This window comes from Pseudonaja textilis, chromosome 3 (genome assembly GCF_049901715.1).
Source record: "Pseudonaja textilis isolate UNSWEBS1 chromosome 3, rPseTex1.2, whole genome shotgun sequence".
NCBI classification, from domain to species: domain Eukaryota; kingdom Metazoa; phylum Chordata; class Lepidosauria; order Squamata; family Elapidae; genus Pseudonaja; species Pseudonaja textilis.
Window position 1 is genome coordinate 110,177,575 of NC_141992.1, and position 18,462 is coordinate 110,196,036.

General features: G+C 40.2%; 1 protein-coding gene across 1 annotated transcript; it reads left to right on the forward strand.

The window, feature by feature from the left end:
* The first annotated feature begins 416 nt into the window (after positions 1 to 416).
* LOC148126284 (general transcription factor II-I repeat domain-containing protein 2-like) lies at positions 417 to 17,077 on the forward strand. The gene is made up of 2 exons (XM_087930391.1): positions 417 to 2,056; positions 16,891 to 17,077. The coding sequence occupies exons 1-2, from the start codon at positions 417 to 419 to the stop codon at positions 17,075 to 17,077; spliced, it is 1,827 nt and encodes a 608-aa protein (XP_087786517.1).
* Positions 17,078 to 18,462: the final 1,385 nt, after the last annotated feature.

The following is an 18,462-nucleotide window of genomic DNA, read 5'->3' on the forward strand; positions in this document are numbered from 1 at the left end:
TATGAAAGTATAATATTAGTGCGGCCCGCAGGGGGAATGGACCTCTGAAGAAAATCCCGCCCGCCATTCCTCGTCGTGGCTGACATTCGGTGCTAGGCTAAGCTACACCGACTTCATGCACACTACGCTTGTAACAACAGTGTGGCAGATGACGAACAGTCCGGTAGCAGTCACCTTTTTTTGCGGTCGCCATTCCGGTACTTTCTACCATCAACAAATGCAATGATCAAACGCAGAGAAAGGCGACTGCTACCGGGCTGTTCGTCATCCGCCGCGCTGTTGTGACAAGTAGAAGCGGAAATGACGTCACGCATCAAGACTTTCTTCATGCGTCACTAGCTGGCTAAACACTTCTATGAAATGTGGAACAAGAGCGACGCCAAGTGGAATAAACTAAATTTTGTCACACCCTCATCATGTCTTTGTCAAAGCATGCAGTGAAAAGAAAGATAGGTGATGAGCACAGACAATTTCAGCAAAGGTGGGAAACGCAGTATTTCTTTGTTGAGCACAGGGGCATCCCGACATGCCTTATTTGCGCTGAAAAAGTTGCAGTGCACAAGGAATACAACCTGAAATGTCATTATTCAACTATACATGCTGAGGAATGTGCAAAATATCAGGGGGATGAGAGAGCCAACTGGGTTGCCAGCCTTAAAGCATGTCTAGTGAGACAACAAGATTTCTTCAAGAAAGCAACCAAAGCGAATGCTGCAGCAGTCGAAGCTAGCTATATGGTTAGTGAGATGATTGCTAAGGCGGGAAAACCATTCACAGAGGGCGAGTTTGTAAAAAAATGCATATTACAGGCTGCAAGTATAGTTTGTCCGGAAAAGAAAAGTCAGTTTAGCAAGATCAGCCTTTCTGCCAACACAGTGGCAGAGCGCATTTCTGACCTGTCAAGTGACATTTATCATCAACTGTGTGAGAAAGCCAGATGTTTTGATGCATATTCAGTTGCTCTTGATGAGAGCACAAACATAACTGACACTGCTCAGCTCACAATTTATGTCCGTGGTGTTGATCGCAATTTTGAAGTGACAGAGGAGTTGCTCAGAGTAATTCCAATGTATGGCCAGACCACAGCTCATGAGATATTTCGCCAGCTGTGTGATACCATTGAGAATGCCGGTTTGCCATGGAATAGGTTTGTTGGAATAACAACCGACGGAGCGCCATCAATGACGGGGAGGAAAAATGGACTGGTGGCACTTGTTCAGAGAAAACTTGAGGAGGAGGGTGTAGAAGAGGCTATTGCTCTGCACTGCATTATCCATCAGCAGGCCCTTTGCAGCAAATGCCTGAAGTGTGACAACGTGATGTCTGTTGTTGTGAAATGCATCAACCACATCAGATCCAGAGGCTTAAAGCACAGGAGGTTCCGTGCTTTTTTAGAGGAAATGGAGTCAGAATATGAAGATGTGCTCTATTTCACTGAGGTACGTTGGCTCAGCAGGGGAAATGTCTTGAAAAGAGTTTTTGAACTGAGAGAAGAAGTGAAAGGCTTCATGGAGAAGGATGGGATGGCTGTTCCCGAGTTGAATGATCAGAAATGGCTCACGGACTTAGCTTTTCTTGTCGACATCACACATGAGCTGAATGTACTGAACAAGAAGTTACAAGGCCAGGGGCAGCTTGTCAGTGCTGCCTATGACAACGTGAGAGCATTCTCCACAAAACTTGTGTTATGGAAAGCCCAGCTCTCTCAGACAAACCTTTGCCATTTCCCAGCATGCAAGGCACTTGTGGATGCAGGCACACCATTCAGTGGTGAGAAGTATGTTGACGCTATTTTGAAGCTACAGAAGGAATTTGATCACAGATTTGCAGACTTCAAGACGCACAGAGCCACTTTTCAAATTTTTGCAGACCCCTTCACCTTTGATGTGCAAGATGCCCCTCCTGTGCTTCAAATGGAGCTTATTGACCTGCAATGCAACTCTGACCTCAAGGCCAAATTTAGGGAGGTGAATGGAAAAGCAGACAAGCATGGGCAATTTTTGAGAGAATTGCCCCCCAGCTTCCCTGAGCTTTCCCGACTGTTCAAGCGGACCATGTACCTTTTTGGGAGCACATATTTGTGCGAAAAGTTCTTCTCCACCCTGAAATTTAACAAGTCCAAGTACAGGTCCAGACTTACTGATGATCATCTTCAAGCCATACTGAGGGGCTCAAGTGCCTCCTCTCTCAAGCTAAATGTGGCTCAGATATGTGAGAAGAAGCGTTGTCAAGTCTCTGGCAGCAAGGAGTAAGCTGGAGAAGCCATGTTCTGAGGAACTGTTCATGATCTTCATTCAATGTTCCATTCATGTGTTCAGGACAGTTCATGTATTGGAGAAATCATTAACTGTTGATGACATTTGAAGATATTTTTTTAACAACGTTTTTTTGTGGAATCCCTTATGCGGCCCAGCCTCACCCAGACTCTGCCCGCAGAGGCCCCCAGGTAAATTGAGTTTGAGACCCCTGGCTTAAACAGTTAAATGATTTTTCTGACTCTTTTCTAAAACTTGAAATTTTGCTTATTAGATTGAGATTTACTACAGTATTTGAAATCCTGTGCTAGAGTTACAACAAATCAAATTATTTCAAACTCTTTGAGTTTCAGAGTGGTACTCAGTAGAGCTGTCCAAATTCTCCCTTGGTTCTTAATTTAATTCTGGAAATTTTGGTAATTATGGTCAGGCAATCTTCAGACATTATGGATATTATTTTGGTGGAATTTGAGTTCTAATTAATTTTATATGTTGTAGATCTTTTAGAAATTTTGGACAAGTCTCTATTTCTCTCCCTATATTTTATGTAGTTAAGTTCAGTATTTTAGAAAGTACTTTGGCTATAAGATTAACCTGGAGAAATTTTTCTTCCTTTCTTTAAACTCTAATGTATCAACATGTAAAGAGATGGGCCTTGTGACTTCACAGAGTATATTAAATACTAGCGATTTATATTTCCTAATATTTCTAAATACATAGAAATAAATATATTTAAACTTTTAGAAAATATAGATTTGTATGTAAGGGATTAAAATTCCATTAGATTTGTCAGGATAACACTTAATGTTATTTAAATGAACATTGTCCCTCATTTGATATATTATATGTTCCCTTTGCTAATACAAATAAATATTTTCTTCAGATTGATAGGATTAGGAAATTGATTTAGATTAAAAGTCCACCAAGGTTTTCCTTGGCTAAATTGAGACTACTATTTGAGGAAGGTAGATTAGTGAGTTTAAATTTGAGGGAACCTGCCCCCCAGAAGAATGAAATATTGTTAGGAAATATTAAAAAGGCAGAATATTATATTTCTCTAAAGGAGGAAATGGAGAAACATGTTTTTTTAGAGGGAGAAAGCAGCCCCCTCCCTTTAGTAGCCCTTAGCAGATGTCAGCACTTAAGAGATAAAGAGATAGATAGCTCTATTCATAAGTAAATATCCTCACCCAAGGTCCAACCCAGGAAAAAGCCATTAAGCTACAATAGGAATTACCCAATCCACTTTCAGAACGCAAGATCCTTCATTGCATCATCCTCAGAAATTTCAACCAAACTTAGCTCAGACAAACACCTAGAATTTGTACTTTGCCTATAGAGCCAGCTATGACCCCTACATGACCCCATGGAGTCTGACAGCAGCCAATAGAATACATGTTCTTGCACAGGAACAGAAAGCTCAAGCTTTCTGTATAAAAACCCCTCACTCTCAGTTCCATTTTGTCAGCTGCCCAGAACCCATGTGGTTCTGCTTCATCATTAAACTATCTTTCCAATCAGCCTCCATGTTTCCAGTGTCTTTCTCCCAGCCTGGAACTGAACCAGATACATATTTCTTCCCACAAATTAATTATTTTAATATTAATGATGATAATTTAAGGATTTTTGTGACTTCAAATCAAGTGTGATTGTCCTAGTTCACAACAATAGCAGTATTTTTTAATTTAAGCATGTTTTAATGATTGTTTTACAGGACAGATTCTTTGATTACTTCAAAGCCAGCTGAGATACTTTCTTATCTGATGGAATTCATGACAAAATTTAAACCCACAATATAATTTTATCTTAAGTACCAGAATAAAGTGGAAATTATATATCAAGCATGAACTAAATATTTGAAAATTCCTTTGATGTTTCATGCAGCTGTCAGAGTATTGCTGAATCATAATATTCTTAAAAATATTAATATAGATAAAGTTGAAATTATTTTTGTTTAAAATTGAATTTAGACTCTACTGGAGAGATGGATGGATATCAGATTTTCTCTGTTAGAAATGCTAATCATTGAGATATGACTAATCTGTAGATGAACATTTTATATTTTTCTGGAATAGTCATTTAGATACATTAAATAGATTTAGAGTGTCAACGTTAAGGATGTTAATGTGATGTTGAAGTACATACCTAGGTTTGAATCTGCCTGGGTTTGAAGAATTAGGGTACTGCTAGGCATGAAAAATGTCCAGAACTATTATATTGAGAAATTGAAGAAGTCATATTATGCTACACATTGATGATTGACTTTTGGAAATGCATGAAAGATAAATTTACTATTCTTCAAAAGCTAAAGCAATATGTTCTTTTTGACATAGATATTACAATAATAGGGTGATATATATTTCTTTTCTTTTTTATAGTATTATATTATGGTTATAAACCATAATAAACCAGTGACTATAAGTTTCACATATACATCAGAACTTCATTTTCAACCCTAATCTTTCAGAATTGTAATTTGCTGAATTTTGTTAGGGTCTGCAAGAATTTGGAAAGGGATCTTTTTATTTTTCTTCTTTTCTTTTTAATTTTTTTCTTGGACAGTTTCATTTTGTTATTATTGCATATTTTGATCCTCTGTTTCTGCTTTGTAATCTTCTAATGATAAAGGATAATGTTTGGGGGGTGGGGAATGCTATTTTCCTGCCTTAGCATTGTTGGAAGAAATATCCATCTGGTTCAGTTCCAAGTGGGGAGAAAGATACTGGAAACATCGGGGCTCTTTGGAAAAATGGTTTATTGATGAACAGGGCCACATGGGTTTGAGGTCCTGGGCAGCCAACCACATGGAGTTGAGAGTGGGTGGCTTTTATACCTTTTCTTGGGCTTTGAACTTGAGTTTCCTGTTCCTGTGCAAGAAAATGTATTCTATTGGCTGCTGTCAAACTCCCATGGGACTATGAAGGGGTCATGTTTGTCTGAATCAAGTTTGGTTGAACCTTGGGCTGATGAAATGTCTTTAGATGTTGCAACGCACTGAGCCCTGTTGCTAGATAATCCTATAATGTCCTGGAGGGTCATGTCTTAATCCCATCATCCTGGAGATGAAGGTCTTTTGTCTTGGAGATAGCAGGCCCAGTCCTGCTGGGGCTATTAACAAAGGTGGAGACTGCTTTCCAAGAGCATGTTTCTCCTTTAGGGAAATATAATATTCTGTCTTTTCTAATATTTCCCAAAATATTTCATTCTTCTAGGAAAGGGGTGGGTGCTAACTTTCTATAGCATGTTCCCTCTGACAAGGTCAAACTTTATCAAACATCCAATGTAAAGAAAGATTTTCCTTCAGCAGTGCAAGATTGTTCTGGCTCCCAATTCCAGGTCAATTTGTGATCTCCTATCCATAACAAATGTGGCTATTAATCTGACCAACATATTTTATGTTTAATGTATGTGCAAAGACTATAATTGTGCTGGAAGAGTGGAACACTACTGTTATTGCTCCCACATATACAAAGGGCAAGATAACAAGAACAAATGCAGAAACAATTGGGTGATTACTTTGCTAATTGTGCCTGGGACAGTGCAGTGTTTGGCAGTGTCTGAAGTAACCAGGAGCTAAGGAGCAGGAGGGTAGAGGCTTGCTCTTTAGCAGGGCATTCAGAAATGTTTGGATGCAAACATTTATTGGTTTGTTTATTCTGAATGAATTATAGAAAAAAAACTAATAAAGACTGACAGTTTAGTATCCATTCATTTCTTTATTGACATAGAAAAAAAGCCTGCAACAAGTGTTATATATGAATGATGAATGCTTAAAGCATGGAGACAAATATTGATAGTGTGTATGCTAAAGGGGGGGATGGATGTAGAAATAAGATGACAATGTTGGTGCAGCTTCTGTGCAGCTTCTGTCATGTGACAGAAGTGATGGGTGATGGGTGATGTAATCAGCTGGGAGGGCAAAACCTTCCTCACCTGCCTTCTACTCTTCAACACGGAAATGTAAAGGTACATAGGTAAGAAAATAGTGGGTGGTATATGATCTGCTGCAAGAAATGAACTTTGGTGAAAGAAAGTGAACAAGGGTATCTAAAACTGTAAGTTTCTGCTCATTTTATTACAGTACATGAAAGTGAACAAAGTATGGTCTCTTTTGAACAAGTGAGATGGAGACTGTAGGAAATTTCTTACTTGCTCTTTTAAAAAAAACAGCAAAAAGATGTTATTTTTCACTGACTTTTCTCAGATGCCAGATACACCACTTACCCCATTTGAGGTAGCGTACTTTTGCTGCTTCTTATCATAAGGGTTGTGGTGTGATAGGAGAAATGGCATTGCTGTTTAGCAAACTTGCTCTCTCCTGGGAAGCATTCCCCATCCATAGTTTCAAATGGGCAGAGTATGTTGGCAAGGGTTGGCCTTTTCTGGGTAGAATTGGCTGTGTCAAAGCCCTGGCTTGCTTGCAATAATTGTATTTAGTTAGCAGAGGCTGCAGAAGCAGGTGGCAGTGAGATAGAATACCATAGAGACAAGACAGGCTGTAGAGAAAATGACATTTGTAGCCTTGCCATCACTTGATTCCTAAAAGCAGTAAACATTTGGGTCAATGCCTGTGTTAGTTTCACTTGTATTTATTCATTCTAGAGAGGTTTAAACTTGTTCCAATTGTGCAGAATTTAAAAATAAGGCTTACTGTCAGTGCATGTACCAAATGGTCAGCTTTGAGCACATACTCAAGAGTGCTAAGAGATGAGTTAAACTAGTTAATTGGAAAGGATCAGCAACAAACTGTTGTGTTCTTTTTTTTTTGTTTCACAAAAACAAAACTAAGGCATGCTAAAGAAGTTGAGTTGAGAATGAGAACCAAGCCCAAAGCCATGCTAACTTTGCCATTCCCAAAAAGCTTCAATGATTGAAGACTTAATAAGATGATCAAATTTAGGAATATCCAAAACCAAATCTAGGAACACTGCATTCCTTCTCTGGACTACAACAAACTTTTCTTGGACCACCACACAGTTTTCCTGAACATTTTGAAGATTCATTGGCTGGCTACTCATCCCTGTATCACACCTTTCCTACTGGTCACCCTTCCCTCAATATTTTTCAGATATGGAAGTGGATATAAGTAGAAGTGGATCTACTGTAAGTGGAAAGGGGATGCAGTAGCTCAATGGCTAAGTTGCTGAGCTTGTCAATCTTTCAGATTGGTGGTTCGAATCCCTAGCGCTGCATAATGGAGTGAACTCCCATTACTTGCCCCAGCTTCTGCCAACCTAGCAGTTTGAACGCATGTAAAAATGCAAGTAGAAATATAGGGACCACTTTGGTGGGAAGGTAACAACGTTCTATGTGCCTTCAGCATTTAGTCATGCCGGCCACATGACCATGGAATCGTCATCAGACAGAGATGGCTCTTCGGCTTAGAAATGAAGATGAGCACCACCCCCTAGAATCAGGAACAACAGGCACATATATGCAAGGGGAACCTTTACCTTTACCTTATAAGTGGAAATGTTCAATTTTCCTTTATTTAAAATCTTGCCTCTCCCTCTCTTTTTGAATAGATTGTGGTACTGAGGCTGTCAGAATTTAATCTTTCCTCATCATTGCAAAGAACTCTTGTATGAAGATACCGAGTCTCTTTTCTAGAAAGCAGAGCCTAGGAATGGACTGGAAAGTAAACTGACTAGCATTGCATAGTTGCGGGACGATCAGTGAAGAGCTGCTTTGTTTGTTTTATATCCTACCTTCCCTTCTAAAATATGACTCAAGACAATTAGCCATTCTTGAATTTGCTTATGGCTAATCAAGAATATCTTGATTTAATCTGAATTATTTTGCTATTGTTTTAAACTTTAATACTTTAAATATTGATAATTATAATCCTTACAAACCAAAGTTGTTTTGTTGTCCTCCACATTTTTAAAAGCAAAGAGGCCTGAGAGAGAAAAAATTAAGAAACACTGTCCTAGATGATATAATGAGCCATCAGATCCTATGGAGAATACCTTGGTATGCCAGAGTCTTGTCAAAAAGCAAAACTTCCTAATCAAAGTACTTTTTGTTCTCTCTCAGCAAATTTTGCTGTGGTGGCTTAGAAAATTGATCAATAAAGAATAAATAAGCTTTATCCATAACTGATATCCAATGATGTTTTAAGTTTTGAATGGTAGTTGTGATCTCAGGATTATCCACCAGAATAAAAAACCAGCATAATCAATTTTCAGGTTAGGACTATTTATCCTGTCAAAAGACTTGTTCTCTGACATTAATCAGGTCTTTTTTCATTAAAATTCTGACAACAGAAAGATCTATTTCTGCTGGTGGTTTGGTATCCAAGGACCACCACACTAGAGATGGTAACAATCCTACTTGTTGCTACCAGTCAACATATTTGCAAAAAAAATTGCCAAAGGAATAATTTTAAACACATTTTTTAAAAATCCCTGTATCAAAGACTGAATTAGGAATAGAAAAATTAGAATGTTACCAGGAACACTAACAATGATACTGTTAGTTACTATTCTAAATTCTACATTGTAAAATCTATCACGAAAAACTCACTCTCTCGTCAAGGTGATAAAATATGAATCAGAAATTCAGCAACAAGTCAGCTTAGGCCAATAAAGAAATATTTGTCAAAAATAAATATAAATGAAACAAAGAATAATACAGAGCATAAGCCACCTCAACCTATAGGTTCAAACACATATTACCAATAAACTTCCAAACAAACGATTTAAAATGAGAGTAGGGTAAAATACAATAGTTATAGGATAAAATACAATAATTTAATAAATAAATATGTAAAATAGAATAAAATTACATAAAATTATATTTCTGTAATCCCTGAAATCTACCCCAATCAGGCCCACATATGCCAATCTCAGTTGGACAATTTTAATCAGAAATTGTACTGTATTAAATGTCGTTTTCAGATTTTGACCACATGTGAGGCATGTTGTTTGAATATGGGCCTCCCACTGGGCCATATGTTTGATCACAGTACTTATTTCTCGCCCCCTTATACAAACAGCAATCAAATAATATATGACTCAAATCTTCTACCTCTTCAGCTCCACATATACATGTACATTCATTGTATGAGATAGAATGGAATTTCTCAAATCTAACCATTGAGATGTTTTGGCAATTGTGATTTTAAATAGATGTCCATTTGGAAGGTGCGTTTATATTCGCCCAGCCATTTCAGGCTACCAACCTTACTGTGGCTATGTCATTTTGAGCTTCTTTATCCATGATTCTTTGGGCAACTCTTTTTTTTTTTTTGTTCTTCTGTTACACAGGGGGCAAGAAGACCGCAGTTCTTTATATAATTTGTCAATTTAGTAATCCAGAGGGTTTGTGAGTGCAATTTTATCTGCTCCACCAGACATAGCTATCTGCCTCTATTTCATTAATTTTGAGCCAGTAGTTGCAAGCTCTGGTTTTAGACAGTGCGTGAATTGTGTAGATCAATTGCATTAATAATATTTTCCCCTGCAGGAATTGTTAGGACATAGAACATAGAATTACAGGGTTGGAAGAGATTTTGGAGATCTTCTAATCCAACCACCTACTCGAGCAGCAAACCCTATACCATTCTGGAGAAATAGTTCCCCAATCTCTTCTTGAAAAAAAAAATCTATTCATGGAACATCTACAACTTCTGGAGGCAAACCATTTCACTGATTAATTGTTCCCAATGTCAGGAAATTTCTCTTTAATTCTAGGTTGTGGATCTCTCTTTGATAATCTTCCACCCCTTATTTTTAAATCTGCCCTCAGGTACTTTGGAGCAGCAGTTGCCAACTGGTGGGCCATGAGAAAATTTTGGTGGGCCGCAATCTCACCACCAGAGCACCCCCCCCAAAGCAATTAATCCAGGCTGCACAGAAACACAAGGCTGCTCAGCCCACATGGCCTGCGGGAACCCTCCCCGCCCACACACTCCTTACCCAGCAAACTTGTCTGCTAAGTTGCTATTTTTCCTTTTTCCGACCATCATCTGTTCTGCTGTGCCGGGAGATTTAGATTAGCTAGGAAGCAGGAAATGGTTGGATTTCTTGCTTTCTAGCTAAGCACATTTGAACCTCCCTTAGGACTGAAGGTTTGCTTGCAAGCAAATTCAGTGCAGACCCAAGGCAAGCAAATTTGAGAGACTGAGTTAGCCGATGGCAGATAGATAGATCACTGAATGACTCTGTGAGAAACTCAATCTGCCTGCTTTGCCTGATTTTGGTTAAAAGTTGCTTTTTTAAATAAAAAATTCAATATTTATATATATGGTGTGTTGTGAGTTAATTTTGTGGGTTTGCTTGCAAGCAAATTTTATGTGACAGACTGAGCTAGCCAATGGCAGATAGATAGATTTCTGAATGAATCTGTGATTCTCTGAGCAACTCAATCTGCCTGCCTGCTTTGCCTGATTTGGGTAAAAGTTGCTCTTTTTTTTATAAAAAATTCAATATTTGTATAAATACTTATAATATTTACATACAAGTCATGCCCAGCCAGTCACATGATGACCAAGCCACACCCACAAATTAGGCCATGCCCACAGAACCAGTTAGTGGTCCCTGGGATCTAAAATTATGAGTTTGGTGGTCCCTGAGGTCCAAAAGGTTGGTGACCCCTACTTTGGAGAACAGGTTGCTTCCTCTTCAGCCCTTCGTGTATTGGAAGACTGCTATTGCATCATCCCAAATTCTTCTATTCATGAGATTAGATATACCTAGATCCCGCAATTGTTCATCAACTGTTTAGCTTTCAAATTCATTATTACCTTTGTTGTCCTACTCTGCACTCTTTCTAGAGGAGACATGTCAACCACAAGGTCCGCAGGTCAGATCTGGCCCATGACGTGGTTAGATCTGGCCCATGGAGCCGCCCTGGAAATAGCAAAGAACCAGTTCACAGCGCCTCAGCCCATCCCAGGCTGGCCAGATGCTGATCTACAATCTGGTGACAGCCATCCAGGCCAGAACATGGTTAGCCTTAGATACCCTGGAGCCAGTGAGGGGGCTCCCACACCCCACAGAGTGTGGTGAGTGTGCAGAGCCTGGAGTCCCTGGGGACTGTCTTGCCCCGCAGATGACTGTGATCTAAGTGCTTCCTTTACACCCAGGATGCCAGTGGTCACCGCCTCCTGTGCGCACATCCAGAGAACAGGGCCAAGATGGCAGGGGCAGCCTCTTGCTGGTTCCAGGGTGGCTGTCTGGGTCAGATTTACGGCTGACCATGTTCTGACCACATCAAGTTGTAGATCAGTGCCGTGCCTGCATCAGCACTACATGCCCTGTTCACCAGCCTGACCTTGTAGCCCAAGAACCACACCTTCCCCCCTGCATGGGAACAGAATGCTACCAGTCTGGTGGCAGGTTCTTTGCCTGCAAGGGTGGGTGATAGACAATTGCAGGGGCTTTGGGCCTGGGTGGTGGTGGAATGCTGCTGGTGAGCAGCAGTGGCATGCAGCTTCTGGCATTGGGGGGGCGCATGGCGGTGTGCAGCTTCTGGCATTGGAGGGGTGCAAAAGCAGAACTGCACTTTCGGCATCAGACATAGAGTCAGTCCAGGAGTTGAGGCAATGGAGGGATTGGTGAACAAAAAAGGAAGCACTGCTTCCCATTTTGTCCCCTCCCTCTGTCATTGCCTCTATGCCTGGACTCTGGCCTGACAGACTTCTGCATGGCTCTCAGCTCACCTCTCCCAGACCTGCACATATATTTGTTTGTATGTGTGTGCGTGTGTGTGTGTGTGCATGGGGTCTCACTCCTCATAGCCCCATGCGATGACATTGGATCTGACCACACCCACACTGGCCACATCCATCCAATCGGCTGTGACCACCCAGCCATGCCCACCCCAGCCATGCCCATCAGGCTCCCTGAGGTCAACCACAACCCTGATGCAGCCCTCAATGAAATCGAGCTTGACACCGGTGTTCTAGAGTCTCAGCATCACCAGATGCATCCACAGCTGAGTGTCTTTTCGGCTTTGGCCCAGTCACTTCACTCTTTCTGGCGCTACTAGTACTAGCCCTCTGCTCTTCCCCAGTAGCATATTCCAACCTGAGTGGCTCATCTTCCAGTGTCATATCTTTTTGCCTTTTGGTACTGTCCATGGGGTTTTTGTGGCAAAGATACTGGAGTGGGTTGCCATTTCCTTCTCCAGTGGATCACATTTTGTTAGAATTCTCCAGTATGACCTGTCCATCTTGGGTGGCCCTGCAAGGCAGAGCTCATAATTTCATTGAGCTACACAAGCCCCTTCGCCACAACAAGGCAGTAACCCATGAAGGGGAACATTGTATTAGCCTTTCCCAACTGGTTGTGCTATAAATAGGTTGGATTACAAACTCTAAAGACTCCCTAGCCAGCATCCTCAAGGATGGTCTTCTACACCATATACAAATACCCGATTCTGTGTGACCTTGACCAGCTTTCTCCTTGATGCACCTTTCTAGATGCATATGGCTTTAGATTCTATGATCCCTACTGACAGGCCAAGCTTATGGGAGATTGTGAGAATTGACATCAAATATATTTGGTGACACAAGTTGTTCTAAACAATCTGTCTCTGTTAAACACACATACACATACCTCAGCCACCAGTATGATATCCTGCTTTTTTATTTATTTAGAAAATTTACATTGCCGCCTATTCGCACATGGCAACTCAAGGCAGCTTTAGGTGGATATTCTGCTTAGATTGCATTTTTTTCTCTTGTCTCATTCCAACTGTACAAGAATAATCTTCATTTGTATTACTTCAGCCCTAACATGTGGAAGGGAAAACCTTCTTTAAGGATTTTTGGATGAGCAGGAGCTTCTGAATTTAGCAATTAGAGGGTTAAGTTTCTTCCTGGTCTTGCTGCATTAACTGGAAAGGAATGAAGTGTCAGGCATGTTCTCGCCCCAGCAGGCTGTTGGAAAACGAGTCTTCTCTCACCACACACGCACACCTCCCACTGCTGCAGCCAAATTATTTTCAACCCTCCAGAGAGCTAGAATGGCAGACAAATCTGCAGTGTGAATCTGATTCATGGCACTCAGATCTACGTTACACCTTCAGCGTTTTGAGGAGGTCTGTGGTCTGTAGGCCGACCCGCTGGCACCCTGCCTGCCATTCTGTCTTCCAAGGCAGAGAGAACTTAACCTTACATTTCAGACAAGCCGCCACCCTCAACATGCTAATTAGTGCACAGCATCAGAGTAAATAGGTATAACTGGTGGTAATTTCCAGGCTGAAGAGGTAATTATTTGTCTTCAAAACCACCCCTGAAAGGTGAAATGGGGAACTAAATTCAAAGAGGTTTCCTTGTTGTCACTAAGCAGGACTGAAAAGTGGTTTGAAATCCCCCCTTTTTATTTATAGTGCATGGTATCCATGGAAACCTGCTGAGGAGGTCATGGTAGCTAGGCGTCAGTCTCACCCTGCATGGGGAATGATGGTTATACGGTGGCAGCCAGCCATGGAAGACAGGGGATGTTCAGTTCCTTTCAAATACTTCCCCATAACCACCGTATCTTTAATTTGCCCATAAATCTCCTTTGAGATCTTAAAATTAAGGAAATTCTTTTCTCAGGTTTCAAAGCATTAAAGCACTGTGATCTTGGGGAGTTTAGGTCTACGACTGTGTCTGCAGTTTGTATACTTTTCAATGGAGTTTTCATCACTGTTTGTCAGCAGTTACCTGTCTTTCTCTTAGTTAAGAATTGCTTAAATTATCATCTGCAAGCCTTCAGAGTCCCTTAGCTTTCTTCAAATCTTCACTGAAATAATTCAGACATTCAGTACAGCTCAACATGACATTCCCCCATCGACTAATGGCAATGGTTTTACAGAACTTTATTCATAGAATGGTATCTCCTGCATTAGAAATGTGAGACAAGTTATTAATATTTGATGCATATGGTTTGATTTTATGTATTTAAAAATACAATATAAATTGCAATGGATAACATAGAAACACAAAATGGCTCCAGGAAACACCATTCAGCAGCCTTGGGGACTCAGTTGTCCTCCTGACCCCCATGGCTGGGAAAACAGCCAGTTCTTTAAGACTTTTTGAAAGGTGATAAGGGTTGAGGCCAACCTAACCTCAGGCAATATAGTGTTCCAGAGGGCAGGCACAACTATAGAAAAGGCACACTTCCTGGGTTCTCTCAAATGACAGTTCCTGATTAATGGGATCTGAGCCATGCCCCTCCTGCCTGACCTAATGGGATCGGTAGAGTGTGTAAATCAAATACAGGTTTATTAAGGAATCTTAATTGTTCAATTTGTAAGTGTGCAGTAAAGAGAAAACAATACAAAATGATACAAAAAGGTTAGGTTATATGCCATAAGTTAATTCATAGTACAATAATAACACTGTACCTTCACCAACCCCATCAAATAATCCATCAATACTATTTCATTGTAGAAGACTTCTGGGGCAGCTTTAATATAATACCTTGAACTAAGTTAAATTGGAATATAATCTCACTCACTCATAGTTGTCATATATGCACTTCTTATTCAGCTTTCATTACAAATCGCAGTTCATCATCCATGTAATTTCTTTTCTTGAAAAAGAGGAAAATCAAAAACAATCCAAATGAAGATACATTACTTGAGTGAAACAAGGAAAACTTTGAAGAAATATGAAAGGTGGCATTTGTTGTTTTCTGTATTCATTCCAAAAGAACTGGGTAATTATACTGTTAGTAGCTGGCTCTGAGAAGTTATATTTTAGGTGGAGTTTGAAGTCTTATCATCTGTATGGTTTGGAAGCCATTAAGTGGGTTTCATTTCTGAATGACCAAGTAACACATGGCTATACTATTTATTATCAAGGATTTCTTGGCCTTGATAGTTCAACATTTGCTGTCTTTTGTTAGTCTTGACTATACAATGGATTTCATTGAAATCCATCTTTGAAAACTATTTAGGAATGAAAACCTACACCAGTATATTACTGAGGAAGTCTTCATCCATGAAGAAATATGTAGAGTTCCCATTGCACTTGCTCAACTACAGTTGATTGAAGATAAATCTAGTATTATTATGCTTTGCAAAGCTTGACTGTTTTTCAAAACATTCAGAAAATCCATCCTAAGGTAAACAAAAGAAAAATATTTCAAGTGAAAGAAAGGGAAAGAAGTCCAAAGTATTATTGAAAAAAGGCAAAAGCAAAAAAGTCTATTGCAGTCTTTCTCATGTTGATGCCATCTTATAGCTCCTGTAAATCTGTATGATTCTGGTGGGTTTAGGACAGAGTCAAGCAAATGGGGGAATAAATAAGGTCAAAGTCTACATAAGCACAAAAATGTTGGAGCTCATTTCCCACTTCTTTTAAAATGCCATCTTTTATATGGGCATGACACACACATATATATGTCCCTATGTAAATAGTTGAACTCAAAGAGTAATAGCAGTAAAATCAACAAGTTCCAGACTTCTTTCTGGAGCTGGAAAAGTAGCAATAATGAGATTTAAACAGGGATCAGGTAGGTTTTTTCTTTGCTGTTTTGCAGATTTAGACCACATTATCTTTAACTCCTACTGAACTCCAGCTGAATTGGGATTTTTTTTTAAATTACTGCAGAGCCTTTCCTCCAGAGCTGGTGGTTCATCAAAAGCTATCTCATGGTGCAAAGGTGCTGTTGACAAGTAGCAACTAAGGAAGGAATTCTTTTGTGTGTTATGCTTAGAAAGCTTTCTCTTCAGCTGCCTAGGGTTTCATGGCAATGAAAGTCTGGGTTAGAATCAGACTTTTTCCATGTCTTCAGGTCCTATATTCTCTCACTTGCCTCTAGATAAGAGATCTGCATCAAAATGCTGCATAGGAGGAAATAGCCTGTTTTCCAAAGATTACAATGAAATAGCCTGATCCCAGATAACATTCTTGATTTTTAGATATTTCTATTTATCTTTTATAGTAAATTTCTACCATTCTCTTTTGGCAAATTGTTATATACAATACCTACATATAGAACTTCCTATGACTAAAAGTATTAAGAAATCCACTCAGTGCCATGGATTATATTTGCTATCAATGGAGCAAATATTTTCCCACAAAGATGAAATAGATTAAAGAGCTTGCTTGGAAGGAATTTTTAAAATACCAGCTCTTAACAGAAGAAATTAAACAGGACTGAAAAGGAAACCATAATCCAAGGAAGGATTCAGATACTTCTGCTCAAAGGCTATCGAAGCAAGTGAGATCATTGCTCATTTGTGACAACAACAACAACAACAACAACAACAATGCAACAGAAGCTATGTGGAGGTTGATAGCCACAGGCAATAAGTTAGGCTGAAACAAGTCCAAGAGAAATACAAGCTGATTTGCAATAAAGGTGCAGAGCTGTGTTGGGTATCTCACATATTGGGGGTTTCAAATAGCTGAAGAACAAGATTTGGTAAAAGGTGTAGGAGGGGGAGGAAGACAAATGCAGGAACTGGGTGGATTTTTATTTTTGTAACCAAACACTTCTTGGGGAATTCTCAAAATTCACAAAGAAAGAAACAACTTCCACTTCAAAGGATTTTACCAGCTGAGGAGTAGAAATGCAGTTTTGTGAGAATGACAGTTCTCCAGATTGGACTTTGCAGTTCAGGCCTAGTGAAAGCCAGGAAATTCTCAGAGCAGCCACAGTCTTGATGCCTCATTTTGTTGTGCTTCCAGGATGACACATCAAAGAGAGCAGCAGACACAGAAAGCCCACATCCACCACCTTAATGCTTTCCCTCCAAGAGTATTTGGCAGAAGAAATTGTGGCAGCCAGCTGCTTGAGGCAGCAGCATGGCAAGGCCGCAGAGCAAAGCCTGAGCTTGATTCTCTCTCATCTCCGTCTTCCTCATTCTACAAATAGCAGGGGCAGTCCCACTATATGTCATACCCCTGGTGACTCTGAGGGAGAGGAGGAACAGCTGACAGGAGTGGAAGTGTGGCTCTGGAGGTTGTGGAGGAGGCTGGGGAAGGGCAGAGGCCACCTGGGAAGTCAGAGGACCGAGGCCCATCCCCTCTCCATCCTATGGCACGCAGGGAGGAGAGGATAAGGGAGAGACATGGTCTACTCGGGAGGAGAGCACCTTGATACTCTTCATGGGTTGCAGCTGTGACAACTGAATAAGAGGACGGACATGTGTATGGGCGAGCACTGGAAACAAAGTGTGGAAATATCTCTAGTTTATGGTTCCTCTCTGAGTTTGGTGTCCTTCCAATGTGTGTTCTGTTATCTGTGGACATCCTCCAGCCCTTATCTTGCCTGACTTATGTTGCCTTTTTCCTCCTTCTTGTAACTGTTTGTGTGGGAGTTTTTTGTCTTCCATCAAGGATATTTGGAGGTTGGAAGCAAAGTGAAGGAATAAAAGGGGCTTCACCTGTTTTCTGTGACTGTGTTTGTTTTGTATCCCACCCTAGGTCATCACACTACAGGAATGTGACTAGAAAAACTGAATGATATATTTGAAGCCTCTAATGCTGCTTTCTGTATTGCTGCCTCAGAGATGCTGTCACTAGTTATGAAAGAGATCATTGGGAGAGTCCACAATTGCTAAACTTAATGGATAGTACGCTGGTGGTTTTCAAGAAGCGATTGGACAACCATTTGTCCAAAACGGTATAGGCCAGGGTGTCCTGCTCGAGCTGGGATTGAACTAGAAGAGCTACAAGGTCCCTTCCAACCCTGTTGTTTTATTGTTCTCTGAATCCCCAAGTCCATAGCAAAATTCCTTACCCTGGAAAGGTCCAGAATGAACCTGGTTCTTGGGACTGAAAAAGCCTCGTAGCTGCTGCTTACTTTTACCAGAAATGAGAAAGTGAGTCATGGGGGCATGGGAGGAAAAAGATAAGCGACATTACATTCCTTACTTGCATAGTGTTATCACAAAATGTACATGTCATCAGCATAACTATTGCCAGACATCTAAGGAGAGAGTCTATAAAGCTATGGAGAACTTTTTGAAACTAAAGGGAAGTTCATTCACATGTAAAGTAAAAAGGGACATCTCATCTAGAACAAATACCGAAAGGGGAACTGTGTTTTCTGTGCTTGGAGAACTGAAAGTATAATCCAAAATCCATATCCAGATAGTACATTTATTAAGATTAACCAAAAGAGAACAAAAACTGTGCAAGATCTTGAGTATTTAAGAAGAGCTAACCAGGCAACCCGTTATCAAAAAGGGGACAGAGAAAAAGGAAGAAAGTGTAAATGTCAGGCCAGATATATAAGACACAAGGTCAAGGTCAGGG

Excerpts from the sequence above, each read along its gene's own strand:
- LOC148126284 (XM_087930391.1), top strand. The coding sequence starts at position 417 with ATGTCTTTGTCAAAGCATGCAGTGAAAAGAAAGATAGGTGATGAGCAC. Across the intron at positions 2,057-16,890 it reads CGACTGTTCAAGCGGACCAT|GATGACACATCAAAGAGAGC; the intron begins GTACCTTTTTGG and ends TTGTGCTTCCAG.